The 16,017-nt window shown below is 42.3% G+C and overlaps 2 protein-coding genes across 9 annotated transcripts; one reads left to right on the top strand and one right to left on the bottom strand.

Annotated features, from left to right (window-relative positions):
- Positions 1-114: 114 nt before the first annotated feature.
- On the bottom strand, positions 115-15,186 carry rtf2 (replication termination factor 2). The gene is made up of 9 exons (XM_040203669.2): positions 14,870-15,186; positions 14,408-14,502; positions 14,175-14,268; positions 13,730-13,869; positions 13,453-13,531; positions 3,720-3,830; positions 3,447-3,507; positions 2,217-2,288; positions 115-1,997 (listed from the first exon to the last, which is right to left on the bottom strand). Exons 1-9 carry the CDS (start codon positions 14,936-14,938, stop codon positions 1,801-1,803), a joined length of 918 nt encoding a protein of 305 aa, XP_040059603.2. The 5' UTR covers positions 14,939-15,186; the 3' UTR covers positions 115-1,800.
- gcnt7 (glucosaminyl (N-acetyl) transferase family member 7) lies at positions 5,807-11,146 on the top strand. Of its 8 annotated transcripts, none has more exons than XM_040203664.2 (5): positions 5,807-6,530; positions 7,642-7,897; positions 7,998-8,739; positions 9,742-9,837; positions 10,318-11,146. In XM_040203664.2, the coding sequence occupies exons 2-5, from the start codon at positions 7,691-7,693 to the stop codon at positions 10,557-10,559; spliced, it is 1,287 nt and encodes a 428-aa protein (XP_040059598.2). In that variant the 5' UTR covers positions 5,807-6,530; positions 7,642-7,690; the 3' UTR covers positions 10,560-11,146. The 8 variants fall into 8 exon arrangements, with proteins under 8 accessions (XP_040059598.2, XP_040059602.2, XP_040059600.2 ...); XM_040203668.2 differs by having other exon boundaries at positions 5,810-6,530; positions 10,118-11,146; XM_040203666.2 differs by having other exon boundaries at positions 5,829-6,530; positions 9,745-9,837.
- Positions 15,187-16,017: the final 831 nt, after the last annotated feature.

Here is a 16,017-nt window from a genome sequence, read left to right as displayed (position 1 = left end):
TCAGGCCGCTGTACTTAATAAAACTCAAGTGTTTTTGGGTGTGAATTTCCCGTCAAAGGCAAAGCGGGGAATTGTTACATCGCTCTTGAAATAATATGAAATCAAAATCTCAACTGGACTCAATATAAATTTATTTTTTGGCATTTACTTGTTACATTCAAAGAAAGAAAACAAACAATCCAACTGAAAACCAGAGGAACAAATTCTGAATGTCCTCAAAAAGACAACTGTTAAAATGTAATGATTCAATATATTTAGTTGTTAAACTGAAAGCCAACATATATTTAAATATGTTCATGTCAATGGTCTTCCTTTTAAAAGAAAAGTTTGCTGATGATTCTAAAGTATAAGAAACATCTGTTATGCAATACATAAGAATGTTTGTATTTATTCTGCTGAGGGCAATATTCTGTTGATTCATGAGCTTTAGAAGCTTCAGCAAGTCCAGCAGATTAAGTCAATAGTCCATAACAATCGTTCACTTGGTGATACAAGCACCACATTTGGTATGATTAATGCCCAAATACGACTCTTTCAGAAAGGCCCGGTATCCACTCCTAGATGGCGGCCATTTTTCAAGATGGCCGTTGCCAAAAAAGGTAATAATGGTGTTTCAGTGTAGAACTAGAATGGCTTGACATATTTTGTTGATCTAGACATTAAAATGTATGCATTTTGACACAAGAAATTCAATGGTGCCAAGGAAAATTCAATGTGGCTGCCATTTTTCAAGATAAAGGTCATTTCTTTTTATTAATTGCTCTTTTTGTTAGTCTGCAGCTTCCTTTTCTTTCACACGTTCACCGGCTGTAATGTTGTATCAGCCTTTTGTGGTAGGAGGCAAATAGACTGCATGGCAAACCTGGGAACCTCAGCCAATACCCACCAGTCACACATGATGCAGACGTCAGCTGCAAGTTTTTTGTAACAATGGACGACAAGAACAGCACTGCTGATGGGGTTGATGATGCCAGACTGGACCCATTTGCTCGGAAGCAGAAATTCAGAGTTAATCAAAATTGGATAACCCAATTACATATATATAACCGCATCTGCTGGTGGCCATCTTGGAAAATAGCGGCCATATTGTTTTTTCCATTTTTCAAAAATATAGGTCTCGAAAATTTCTACCAAAATTGATGCTTGTATTACAAAGTCAAAGATTTTTTCGCTAATCTGTGTGGCTGTTAATAACCAAGATGCTTCCAAATGTCGTCATGTTGCTAAACAAATTAAACCTTTTTTTTTTAAAGAAAATAAACAAGCATGGCGATGAAAATATATCACATTGTTCTGTGTTAAATAGTATAACAAGGGTGACCAAGCTAACACTGGGTGAGCTAAAAAAAAAAAAACCTGAAGACCAAATAACAGAAAAAAATGCTTTAAAGATGTAGAGATTCTACTTTATTTTGCCTTAACGGAATATTAAAATTGAGAAGCCCCTGATGAAGGAATCCCTTAAAAAACTATGCACTCTGGCCACAAGGAGACAGCAGAGTGACAGAGATTAAAAAAAATGTCACCTGGCATCAATTCTCAGAGCCCCTCTGACTGGGGACATGGAGAGGTTGGGGAATACACAGGAGTGAAGTTACAAAACAAAAGAGGCTAAAGAGCTCGGGGAGCCATTAACAAAATATCGACAACACACAAACACTGAGCTACAGGGGACTGAAGAGACATATTGGGACCCAGTTTTCACACGTGTGTGTGTTGAGGGACGGGAATGTAGGACTAGCTTCGTCATTAATGGGTTTTTTTTATTTCTGGAGCAATCTTTGCTATGAGCGATGGTTCCTAGAAGTGATACGGGGTGTGCGTGACCCAGTTGGAGGTCTGGTCTTTGGTGCGCTTGGCAGAGCTGTGGGTGGTGAACAGGGATTTGAAGACCTCAGACTTCTCTGTCATTTCCTGATAGGACCTTTTGCTGTTGGAAGACATGGAAGACTTGCTGCCTTGAGAGGAAATGGAGGATCCAGAGGGTCCGGCCACAGCTAGGTGGGGAAAGAGAAAAAAAGAAAAGCTTAAAATAAGGGAATATTCTACTACTTTCTCTGTTCTAAAACATATTTACAATTGCTATTCACCTAGTTCTGTAATAAACACATTTCTCCAATGGAGTGGTGTTCATTCACTGACAAATGACATCGCTTGGTCTCAAATTGTGCACCCTAAAGTCCACTTTGTGTGTCTTTATTTGTGTGCTTAGCTACCTGACTGGCTGCTTTCACCAGCATTCTGCTCTGAGCTCCCCGTCAGGCCCACTTCTTCAGTTTGTGTGTCCTCTGGGGGAAGAAACAAGAGGCAGTTTGATAACTTCATTTGACGTTTTATTTAAGTAGTAAATTAGCTAGGATTTCAGAAACTGTATAAATAGTAAGAGTTAAACACATGATACGGAATTTCAAAAGGTTGCGTAGAAGCTCTCTCATTCAAGGTGAATTAAACAATAAAATAGATTTAAAAACAATGAAACTGGGATCTATGTCAGTAGACATGTGGAGATGATAGGTGGTAATAATTGACTGTTTTCCAATGTTCCATCTAATAAGCCTTGCCTAGCCTCCTTGGACTGTGGGAGGAAGCCGGAGAACCCGGAGAGAACCCACGCAGACACGGGGGGAACATGCCGACTCCCCCGCATGTTCACTGGGCGGAGGCGAACCCAGGACATTCTTGCTGTGAGGCGACAGTGCTAACCACCTCGACACCGTGCCGCCCTCAAAAGCGGCAGTTCGCCCTTTTGAAATAGTTTCATCAAAAAACGTTTGATTTGTGCAACAGATATAAACATCAAGGGTCTTTCAGCAACATCCTGTTCACTGGGGAGGATGAGAACCACGTGCGGCTCTGAAGAACTAACCAGGAAACGGAAGATAATAACTTCAATGAGTGAGCTAGGAAAGTACCCCCACACCTAAATGATGTAATGTGTGGAATGAGGACAGAAAATTTGCCCCTCAGTTGGTGAGAACAGAGAAAACCAATAATAAAAATACTAAACGACAAATGAAAACCCTTTTATGAGAGGAAACATTAACCGTCTGTCAGATGATGATGATGATCTCAAAGCACATGTGAATTATTTAAAAAGGGTTTGCCTATTAGACTCAGCCACTGGCTCAGAGGAAGTTGTATCCATCATCCACGTCTCCCAGCAAAGTCTAAAGATAGCTACAATATCTACCGACTCAAGTGGTTCAAAGGTGTTTTTATAGCAGACGATGGTGTCACATTCTACTGCGTTCTTCTCACACAGAATTGTAAAAATATATCAATGCGTAAGTGTGTACTAAGACCTCATGCAAGTTGAATGTTTGATTAAATAAAAATTCAAAACATTATTCAAATGTCGTGTTTTTTTAGCCGCCTGCTTTTGTTTGTGTAAAAAACAGATTTGTCTGAATATGACGGACGAAGCCTCAAACAGGCTTTGCACAAACCTCTGACTTCCAACGCTGTGGACACCAGCTGGGTCTCAGCTGCTTTGCTCTTCTTGGATTTCTAGAAATGAAGCCAAATGCATTGATTAATGCAATTTCAAAACTCTTATTCCGGCTAGTATTGTGATTGGACAAATCAGTTTACAAAGAAACATCCGGATAGCATCCAAAAGATAAAAATACGTCGCTCTCAAAAGTATTTCTAAGTTCCTCCGACCTGCTCTCACATCATGCCCTTCAAATATCAGTATTTCTTTTGAATTAAAACCCCACCTTGGTTTTGGCTTTGGCCCGCTTCTCTTCCATCCTCTTCCTCAGCTTCTCCACCTCCTCCTTCGTGCCATTGAGCACAACCAGATCCTCCACTTTAAACCCGTCGCCACACTAGAACAAAAACAGGAAAACTCAACTTCAATAAAAACAGTGAGAAGAATGAATATCGGAAGGTGGAACAAGGCCGATTGTTTAATCGCATCAGAACACATCGATATCTTCAAATGTTTTTATCTCAGGGAAGTTGTATAAAATCAATTATTCTACGTAGCTTATTTACAGCAGCTGCTGTAAACCAGTGAGGTTGCAGACGTACCGCCAAATGGTTGCATAAGAATAAAAAAGTGAGTGTCAAACAACCCTGAACTTGTAAAAGCTCCAAAGCACGTGGCAGAACACAAATCTGAAAACAATTAACTTGAAGTCATTATTTACCTTCATTGGCTGGCAGCAGCAGTACATATTTTAATCCCCTTCTATTTTTTCCCTTTTTATGTCATAACGTTTGTTACTTATTTATTTGGGGTCCTGGGACATTCCTTTTCGAAGGGCTGAAAACCCATAACTTACACAGGAAAGTGACAGGAATACCTTTAATGTGTTATCTTTGCACATACATTTAACTAATAAATATATTTCGGTATGCGGCTACTTTAAAAAGGTGGACTTTTCAGAGGTTACCCTGATTTACAAAACAAATTATCTGGATACATCCCGACATACAAATGGGCAAACAGCTGTAAAAACAAATAACGACAAGGGGAAAGGTCCACAAACTCTGCTTAGAGGTTCAGGTGCACCACAGATAAGGAGATGTGCTCCTACTTTGACTCGCAAATCCATGTTTGGTTTTTTTCCTGCTTAATAGGAAATGTTTCCACGTTCCGTGTAGCAAAATATTTGAACAGAAATAGCAGATCCGCTTCATTGGTCTCAACACGTTTCTGAACACAATTATGAAAGTAGTCCAGATCACGTCCATCACTCATACCTTCTCTGTCAACTACATTTGCATGCAGGAGTGTAATTATTTTACCTACACAGCGAAGAACATGGAAATAGGCTTAGACTAAACTAACAAGTATTACAAACATTATCACCTGCCAGAGCATCCAGTCAGGAACACACTGCCGTCTATTCCACTGCAGTATTCTACTACACGTTTTTGGCTCCCGTCTACATTAACGTAGACGTGCGAAAATTCGTAGACTCTCGAGTCTCTTCAGAGACTCTCTACCCACCGACCGATCAGAACCATTTGAGGTCGATACCTTTCCATAACCTGGCGGTTATGCAAAACACACAACAAAGGAGCTTCCATTTTTAAAAAGGGACCTCCACCCATTTTCAAAATCAACACATGTTGTTCTTAAAACCATCAGCAGCCATGAGAAACCCACTAACAAACCCAGAAAGTATTCACAGTCTGCCACTGCTCCGTCCGTGACATGGGAAAAATGTAGATGACAGAAAGCACACAGGGGAAAGCTCCAAGTATGTTGGTATATTTTGGGCTTTAGAGAGGAGAGCACTACAACGGAACATTTGGTTTACAAAAGAGGAACATTATGTGAATCAGTTTCCTGCTCGTCAGCATTAACTTTTGATTTGGACCCAAGATACTCTGACTTACTTTCCTGGTTTCTGGCACTGAGAGAGAGCAAAAAAAAACATGTGCCAATGAAAAGTTGTTAACCCTCAACTCTGCTTGTTAATCGAGCTTTGGAAACGGTGGACAGGGCACCGAATTTCATTCATTCAAATCAGTTTTGAAATGAACAAAATGGAACGTAAAAGTGTCAAGAAGTCACTTCTGTATGAAAGCCACACGGAGAAAGCAAACATTGCTGCATTTCCCCTGGACACGCCGAGCCGGGAGGAGATTGAGAAAAATCTCCCCTTTTATCATATTGTGTATTACTCAGATGCAACAGCATGGTTGCTTCAAAGGAAGGTAAAACACACCCATATCCAAACACAAATATTAAACCCCCGTGCAGCCACCAAGGCGCTCTATTGTGTTGCCGTAATGCAGGCTGTGGGCTTGGAGGGAGGAAGGGGGGGGGTGAACTCTATGTGCTCTGTCCAACACAACAGGGATAATCTCAGAAGCTGACCAGGCAGCAAACAAACTCGGCGAGTGCTGCTCTGAAGTCAGTCACTCTGCCGCCGCCATTAACACGCCGGTTAGCGGGGGAACACAGGGAGGGGTACTCGGCTACTCGACGAAGACTGGCGCTCAGCGGAGGGTAATCAAAAGTGTGCACCTGCAACTGGGAGGGAAGAAAAAATGATGCAAAGCAAAAGGGACTAAAAGGGAAAGATGCACCAATCCACTCAGCGGGACATTTTAAGGGAAAGGGGGGGGGGGGGGGGGGGACTTAGAGAGAGAGAGAGAGAGAGAATCAGAGTGTGAGTGCGAGCGCGTAATGAGTCAGACGTGTGTGCCGCTGCCAGTAACCAGGCAGTGACAGACCTCGTCTCGTGGGGACGGAGGGGAAGCGACTTAATCAGCAATGAATACAACAGGAGGAAAAAAAAGAAAAGAAAGCAAGCAAAAGCAGAAAGCTCAAAGTACTCAATCGGTGTGCCGAGCACAGAGAGCGTACGGCGACAGACGACCAGGTTAAGGTCAGAGAAAGGACAGAAACATTGCTGCTACTGCTGCACATGGCTCCTGCTCCCCAACGCGCTGCGGCTGCTTCTCAGCAGCGCGCTCGCCGGAGCTGTTGAGGTGATCAGGCGAAGGCGCAGATGTCTAATGTTTTACTTCCTCGCCGCTGGGACGACGGACCGCGCTGCCCCCGAAAGGTAAATGGCTCACCTCGCCGTGTCTTTGGTATTCCGTCTCGTGGTGTCTCCATAGCAGCTCTAGATGTGAAGATTTAGACAGCAAAGATCTTAAATGGTATCTGATGGTAGATCGTATCTATATTTATACATGTACCGAGATTTAGAGCAAGGTCCGGGTTTTATCTCATTTTCACGCCGAGCCAGTTGCAGTTTAAGGAAGGTGTGACGAGGGGGGGTGTTGGCATCACAACAGAAGGGTAGAAACATATTTATATTTCCATGGCAACCCCGCCTACCCCCCTATGGAAAACTAGATCTTTGGTGTTGTTTTCCGAAAGCAGCGAGACTCGAGCAGCCGGAGGATTGGAGCGAGAACACTTGGGTGATTAGGACTCGTCCTCAGAGACCGGCCGTGCTCCGATGCTCCATAGCATCTAGTCTGCATCACAAAGAACGGGACGGCTCAGTAACGAAAGCTGCTTCCCCGTCTTTGTACCCTGGATACGGTTTAACTGAACTATCCAAAAGAACATCACTCGGAGTCAAACTACATCGCCGCTTCCATGAAGACCATTGAAAGAGATCAAATACTACTCATCGTATATACTTATTACAGAGGTCCTGTTCGTATGAAGCTCTTTCCGCATACCTCACAGAAATGTTGTTAGGAAAACCAAGTAATAGGTAAACTGTTATGTTTGAAATGATCGGCCAAAGGTCCTTCCCTCAGGCTCTACATTTCAATAATTGCTTTAAGTACAGCAAACATTGTTAACATTATAGTCATTCAGTGACGAGAAACAAAATGAATCGATTTGTTGAATGGATAAAATAAAACAATTGCTGAAACTTTTTTCTCAAGTTTGCAAAATGCATTAATGAGAAATTGTCTGGGTTTTTTTTAACGGGACAATTTGTTTGTGTTAAGGGGAAGCCCTGTTTTTAGGAGGTTCTACTTTCCTTTTATTGATTCATGAAGCCACATTCTGCACACTGTTACATTTCCCAAAACTGGCTGCATCAAGCGCTATGTAGGTTAGCGCTAACCTACATATTTAACCCACTTTCACATCCCCCGGGGGTCCGAGACCCCTACTGCGAATTACCACTGTGGATGTCTTTATTGCAGGAGTTGTATCTGTGGTGGTGCTGTTTGCATACGGTGAAGCAGGGCTATTATGCGCCAGCTTAAGGGGACAAAATGCAGCTTCCTCTTGTGCCTGGGGATGAGTATCATTATTTGTTCAGTTATTTACATGAGGGCCAGGGTCCCAACAGAGCTCAAGCTGCTCGAGCCTCCGAGCTGCAGACCCTTCTCCGCTGAATGCAAAGCTTTACTGCCCGGCGCGGAGGACGGTGTGGAGAGGAACCGGCGGGGCTGCCAGGTACGTCCACGTCCAAGTGAACATGCAGACGTATCCACAGTAAATCACAAATGTGAGCTGCGCTTGGACCGGTCTTAATGCGCATTCTCTCCGTCTGTAGGTGGAAAGCTACATCGTGGATAGTCACACGCAGTGCTCCCAATTGATCGGAGACCTCCACTTCATCACGAGGCCTCTCAGCCGGGAGGAGGAGGACTACCCTCTGGCATTCATTGTGACTGTTCACAAGGAGCTGGAGCTCTTTGTGCGCCTGTTGCGGGCCATCTACATGCCACAGAACGTCTACTGCATTCACGTGGACAAAAAGGCTCCGTCCGAGTACAAGGCGGCCGTGCTGAAGCTGGTCGGCTGCTTCAAAAACATCTTCCTCTCCAGCCGCAGCGAGATAGTAACGTACGCCGGCTTCTCCCGCCTGCAGGCCGATGTGAACTGCATGAGCGACCTGGCGCAGTCCAAGACGGGCTGGAGGAAAGTGGTGAATCTGTGTGGACAGGACTTCCCGGTCATGAGCAACCTGGAACTGGTGCGGTACATGCAGAGCAAACAGTGGAGGGACAGGAACATGACGCCGGGGGTCAAGCAGCCGATGTCCATGATGCACAGGACGCAGCTCAGGCACAGGGAGATAACGGGCTCGCATGTGGCTCTGATGGGCTCGAGACTGACGAAAGGACCGCCTCCACACAATCTGCAGGTTTATTTTGGAACGGCGTACTACGCTCTCACCAGGGACTTCGTAGACTTTGTTCTGAAGAGCCCGGTAGCCCAGGACCTGTTGGAGTGGTCCAAAGACACGTTCAGTCCAGACGAGCACTACTGGGTGACACTCAATCACATCGAAGGTAAACTGCCCGATTCAAATGGGTGCACAGCAGCACAAACTCCACAACCCCCCCATTAATTATTAACTTATGCGATTAGGCAGTTCAAACAAAATGAGATGTTCGATACAGAAACAAAATCAATGCAACAAGGTCAAACAGCACATTTGAACCGTAAAGGGTTTTGCAGGCTCATTGACTGTGAGCTTAGCGGCAAGATTTCAAATTTGCATGAGCTGTGCGGTAAATCCATTTGAGTGGCCAAGCGAAACACTTTGTATGTGGACAAATATTCTGTTGAAATCAGTGTGGAGAAATGGTTTGAAAAAAAAAAAAAAATCATAATTCGCCTTAGCCATCATAATTATCGCTTCGCTTTGGAGCTGAGAGATATGGCCCAAATCTGTCATCACAAAATAGTAATTTCGAAAATTTCTAATCTCTGTGACAATATATTACATAATAAAGAAGGTTTTCTGATAATTCAATTGCTAAACAGCCTTAATGAAATAACCTTGTGGTTTTGTGAGCACCTCTGTAAATTGGAAGTGCTCACAAAACCAGGTCCTTCTGACTCTCTATATTTATACTCAAAGTTAACTCCCCAACCCAAAATAGTAATGCTGCCATTGGTCTTTACCAAGAAACTGACCATACAAAGAAATAAAATGAGTATAATTAATAATAATAATAGTAAATAGATTAGGATCTATTTCCTCTTTATTTTTGCAACATGTGTCACCTCACACGCACTTGTTGATAGACTGCTGTGTTTTATGATCTTCATAAAGTTTTATTTGACTACAATACTTCTCTTTGATAAGAAGACTGAGAAGTTATTCTCCACTGCTGTTGTGCGTGAAAGTTAGAAGGATGAGAACCCACTGGACGGCAAATTCTCTTCCTCAACTCAGATGAAGAGCCCACAGAGCTTTTCTATTGGAAAGCATCTCAAAGAGGGAACTAAATTAGGTGAATAAGTCAGATAAAAATGATTGGTTCTGTCTCCTGGTGTGTTTAAAGAAGCTCCCGGCAGCCATCCAGATGGAGGATGGGAGGGGAACGTCCGGTCGATCAAGTGGAGGGATCAAGAGGGAACGTTACACAGCGGCTGCCGAGGTACAGTACAGAACTGCGCGTGTGATAATGAGGAACTACTTTAAGGATTCATCACCGTCAGCTCTGCTTGTCTAGTGCATATCGTGTTAATGATATGTAAAGCGAATTCATAATGTCATTTAGATTTATCATGACATCATTACCTGTTCCACCAAAGCCACTACTACACACGTCTACTAATTCATTATCATTTTGTGTACGCCTTAGCACACATCCTTTTCTCTCCCGCCTACGACAAACACGCTGTCTGCTCCATACTCTGTTTTATGTTTGGCTCCAGACAGGATTACAGGACCCATTACTACGGCAACACAAGATTTACTCAACAAAAGATGATAAAAGGAAGGTTTATCTCATAAGATGTATTCTTCAGTAGCGCGTCTGTTTTTAATTTACCTCTTACGGGAAGTGTACAACAAAACAAACCCAGACATTCACTTGAATACACAAGTAAAGAGTGATGTTTTTGTTGTGTTCCAGGGCGTTACATACGAGACATCTGTGTCTACGGCGTGGAAGACCTGCCGTGGATCATCAACAGTAACAGCATGTTTGCCAATAAGTTTGAGAGGGACACGTATCCCGAGGCCCTGGACTGCCTGGAGCAGTGGCACAGGACCAAGGTGTTGAACCAGGCAACGGTTTCCATAGAGCCACCGTGGCTCATGGCCACACGGGGAAACTCAAGCAACAGCTACTTCAACGGCACCGCCGGAGCATGAAATGGCTGTTGGTTGTGAAATAAAACCGCCACTTCGGCTGGTCCTCCCGACAATGACACACACACACGCACGCACGCACGCACGCACGCGCGTGAGGTGGTGGCGGCCGTTCGGATGATCAGGAGACAGTGATATTGAAATGTAATTTATTTAAATTAGACATGTTATAGGATTTGAGACAACGACACAAGACAGGGCATTTTACGACTGAATATAAACTTTATATTGTTTATAGTAACTAAATATTTATTCTTTTTTATTCATCAGTGTGTGGTCCGGTTTAAAAAAATAAAAGATTGTTTTTTTTATTGAATAAAAAGGGGACATATTATGAAAATTCCACGTTGACACGTTAATGTGCCTGTCTGGGGTGTCTCCGAACCCCCAAACGCTGGGAAAAACAACCTGCACTGTAAAGATACCTGGAAGCTCCGGGGTTTGCCGACGTCATCAGACCAAGCGGGAGTCGCTTGCACGGCCTTGGTTTCAACGTCAAAGCATGTGAACGTGTTATACTACGCTAAATACAAGTACGAGTCTTAAAATGAGCATATGTCTTCAATAAAAGTGTAGCATGTGCAAACTAAGACGATTTAAGAAATCTCCCTTCTTTCCTTTTTAAAACACGACTATTTTATGATGTGACGGAGGAAGCTAAAGTTCAAAAGTCTTAATTTATAGAAAGAATATGTAATCTCTTCCAAAATGTACATGTGTTTATCCAAAACAACATGAATCACTTTTAGACCGGTGGCCTACGGCCATGAAAGCAACTGTGAGGCTGCGCTTAGAAAAAGGTTGAAACCAACAGTCTCACACTGACAGTGCTAACCTGTTAATATTAAGCAGGTTTAGTGTTCACCATCTTTGGTTGGCATTCGGAAAAACACATTTTATAATTAGCAGCACAAAACACAATTTACAGCGAAGGCTCGGAGAAGTGAAAAACAAAATACTTCAGTATTCCCAATGGTGTTATCCAAGTCATGGTCAAGGGGGTTTAGTGCGGCAGCTTTGAGGCTTTCAAGGTAAAGCACTTACACAGAAGTTTTAAGCCATAGTTTCCGGAATACGGTTAGCGGTTATTCAACAATTGGATTCCACGGTTTCCTTCCCCATTTATCAGTTTTAAACAGGTGACTTGCTACGACAAAAGCTGCAGGCTCTGATCAGTTAAGGAAACCTTTAAACCTCTATCACACATCATTTATCTAAAACACACACAGACCCAGGGTGTGTTCAGAGCGTAAATCGCACTAAAAACAAAGGTCTGCAAAGTGCAGACATATTGCCCCCCCCCTTTAAAGGCTGTCAGGCTGTCCAGTGGGTCATACTGTCCTGTTATTTTAAAAATCATTAGGATAAAAGCAAAAGCGGCCTTCAACATGCAAGAAAAAATCTGTGATGCATATCAATTTTCACAGCACTGGTCAGTTAAATAGTAATAATAATAATAATAATAATGATGAATAAATGCTCAAATAATGTAAGGAACCGTCTACACTATGCCAGCTAAACATCGGATTAAATTAGAAGCAGGCAAAGTCTGCCTAAATGTCATTGGCTATAAATAAAATAAACGGCGTTGCCTAATAAGTCCATCTCAGAAAACATCTCTGCTGAGAGTCGGTTTCCCACAAGCGGGCGGCCCTGTAACTTTCCTCATGGTTTCAGGCCCTATTTATGGCAAAGTAAAATAACTGATCTGGGCTCAGATGCTTTCCCCTCCACAGAATCAACAACAGTAGAAACACAGTAGGCACTGAGAAATGACGCGCATAGCTATAAAATTACCTAAAATATGTCCGGTTCCCAAATTGTTCATAGGCCTGCATCGTATTTCCATGTTATTGGATTTGGATAATTGTCAGGAAATGACAGCTTAGAAAGTTGAACAGTAAACCATAATCAAAAGTAAGTGAGTCCCAGGGATATCTGGGCCTGTAACTACTAACAATGGCGAAAAGAAAGAGTGTAGCTAAACAAGGAGAGCGAGCTTTATGACAGATAAAAGGTGACCCCTTTCAAAACACCACGCAGCATGTACATAACGCATCAATAAATAATAGCTATGGGGCTCACACTCAACATTACACTTAGTCATCAACACGCACAAGTGAGAGGTCCATGGGTTGGGGAAATCGAAGGACAACAATGAATGCATTCATTTGACTTGCAAACGACACAAATGAGAGTAGGCCGCATGCTTTCTAGTGCACTACAAACAGACACCACGTGCAGACAGACAGCCGTGGCTCGGCTTACGCCACTTAGGTGTCCCTGAGCAAGACACCTAACCCCTAATTGCTCCCTGGGCAAAAATGTGAAAAGCCGTCTGATAAATGATCTGTAATGTAATGTAATGTAATGTAAAATAACACCTCCGGCTAAATTATTAAGCCAATAGTCTGCCATTGTGTTTACACTGTTGCTGTGTTCAATTATTTGAAGTGTACTGATTTTACAATAAGTATTTGTAGTCTGCTGAATACCTTAAATGGTGTTGTTTTTTTCTGGTTAGTTGAAACAATATATTCTGCTCTTCCTAAATTTCCACAACCTCCTATGGGAGCCTTGAAGCATTACACGACCAAGTATTAAGACACATTCATATTTATCTAAGCAACACATTGTGCCTCTGGCACTATGTCAATGACATTCTGGTATGGTGTTATCAACATGGATAACAATGCTGCCTATTTACCAAGCATTAGTGGTGAGAGAACCGCAGAAGCAGAAGTGAAACCCTGATAGCTCACTGATTGGCATTGGTCCAAAAGGAAAAATATCCATATCCATTAGGATGGATAATGGGGGAAAAAATATTTGCAGAGCACTGATTCATTGAAGCGATTTAAATGAACGGTGGAGAAAATAATGAAATATTTCTCACCTTGTGGCAGATTTCTGTCTTGACCTCCTTCAGTGCCCTGTCAGAAAAGACACAGCCACAGGTCTGCAGGTAACAGAACCTGAAAATGGACACATCAGGGTTTATAATAAGTTATATTTCCTGCACAAAGTCTGCCAATACAAGTATACATTATTTTTAACATTGTTTGATCTAAACATTTGGAAGTTAACAGTGGTGTTGAGTTCTGTATTACCATCATACTTGATACATTATACATGAAGCAGCCTTTTTTTCTTCTTAGCTTGTGGACCGTTACCTGTGCTTGCCGTTCATCTCCAACCCAACAACAGGGCAAATGAACATGCCACAGTGCATGTCTTCATATATGTCTCCTTTAGTATTGCTTCGCTCTCCCTTCCACTCGGGGTTATCAGTCAAGTTCAGCTCCTTAATATCCTTTTAGGGGAGTGAAAGGAATAATGGTTAAAGTAAATACAAACAAGTACATATGGATGGCAAATACATCAATATTATATCTAAATTGTGATGGAGTAGATATCATTGTAGATTTTAGATATTTATTTTCCAGACGGTTCTTTTTCTTTACCCACTCATTCATTGTATCAACATTGTTGATCAAAGCTTGTATTATTAAATAGCACACTAATATCAACAGCCACGGACACACCTAAATACATTGGGGAACGCATTGTTCAGCAGAGCTTTGACTTTTAGGGTAGCAAATATCCATGTCAACATACCTTGATCCCACGGATGTGAGTTACAGCCTCAACGTTGGGTCTCTCGGCGGTCTTATCCAAAAGATACTCGATGATAGAGTCTTTGTTATACAGCCTGAAACACAACATGGACCAGACTTTTAGGACATAGTGAAACTGGAGTAAGCAGATATTTAAAGTATGGGTGACACAAACGCACCATCTGCTGTTTGTTCATGAACGTCACCTATAAAAAAGAAGCAGGCAACTCTCACCTTCCCAAGTCACAGGAAACAATGGGGCGTCGGAGTTTTTCCTGGCTCAAGGCACAGTATTTCCATTTGGCGGCCAATTCTGCATTTTTATCAACCTGGAGACATGGGCGAATATGAATGAGCAAATGTAGCGGCCACATTAGTCAACGGCCTGACGGTACATATTTAGTAACGTGTCCATAAACGTAACGTGACAAACACTAGTTACCCGTGCTAACGTTAGCTAGCTAGCTGTCGAGTAGTTAGCCTAACAAGACGAATTAGAAGCTGGCTAATATTACCGTAAAAGTAAATAACATAACTTTATATATCACTTCATCCATGCTTCATAATAGTCGACGCAAATAGCCATGAACTAATGATTGGATCGAGTTACTTTGATAGCCACCTAACTTGCAGCTAACGACAACACGGCTAACCGTTGGCGACTTTGAAAATGAAGAACCAATAAGCGTAACAAACCTTCTCGACTTTTTTGGGTCCTTTCACCAACTCGTGTCTTTTAGGAATCGTGCCACCGTCACATCCCATCCTGGAGGCTGACTTGAAACGTTTGAGTTTGAATCACCCGAATAGCTTCGGTTAGCTTGCTGTGAACGGAGCTGACGCGGACCGGAAGTTACCAGGTTGTAAACAAACAACGAGAGATTCGCAAAGCTCGCGCGTTGTGGGGAAATTTGGTTTCGCCCCCTAGTGGCTGATTTATCTCTTCGGATGTATTTTGTTGCATCAGCCACAGTGTGGAAGCACCAGCCCAAATTTCATTCCTTTTTCTGTTCAGTGAGCAGATCAAATGGGGAATGATAAAAACAAATACAAACGTTAAATAAATATTTAAAAAATGTCACAATAGCCTAGTTCCTTAAATCATTACTAATAGTAACCTTTTAATAATGCTTCACTACTGAACTCATGCAGTTACATCTGAAAAAACAAAACAATTTCACCCAGATTACTTTACTGACAATCCATTTATTCAACGTTTTTTTTAGTCAGCTATTAAACCTAGAACTAGTAAGGGACATTAGTCTGGCTTTCAGGCCTGTTGTCAGAGTGGTCTAAAGATGAAAGTTTCCTTGGAAGATAGTTCAATGAGTGCTAATTAGATTTGTTTCCTGTGCTTTGCAGGCTGCAGATTGGTTTACTATCGATGGCGCTGTCCAAGAGTGACCATTAGTTTGGGGAATACCTTAGTGGAGACAACTCTGGCTGAAACAGACTGATCATCTGTGCGGAGAAGAAAACTGAATAAAAACACGCTATTGGACTTCAGTTTGCCTGAGAAAGTAGATTTCAACCTATTTACGCTCACCACACACAGGCAGCTGGTAGTGGTTGCCAAAATGTAGCAAAATGAACACATATCAACACAAAAACATTTCTGCTTTTTCCCTGTTGGTTCGATTGGTTCTTCCTGTAATCTATAAATTGTGTTACGTGTCTTATTGAATTTCCCCCCTTTCTCACACAGAGCTAAATGTTTAGTATGGATTTTCATTAGATGCAATGGAGTAAAAGCTCTGTTAGCAAACTGTTGAGAGAGTGGAGAGCCTGAGGCTGATAGTGCAAGCCAACACCTTAGGAACACAATGCACAATGGCCACTGGACA

This window comes from Gasterosteus aculeatus, chromosome 17 (assembly GCF_964276395.1).
Source record: "Gasterosteus aculeatus chromosome 17, fGasAcu3.hap1.1, whole genome shotgun sequence".
In the NCBI taxonomy this organism is placed as follows: domain Eukaryota; kingdom Metazoa; phylum Chordata; class Actinopteri; order Perciformes; family Gasterosteidae; genus Gasterosteus; species Gasterosteus aculeatus.
This window is presented reverse-complemented; position numbering and strand designations above follow the sequence as displayed.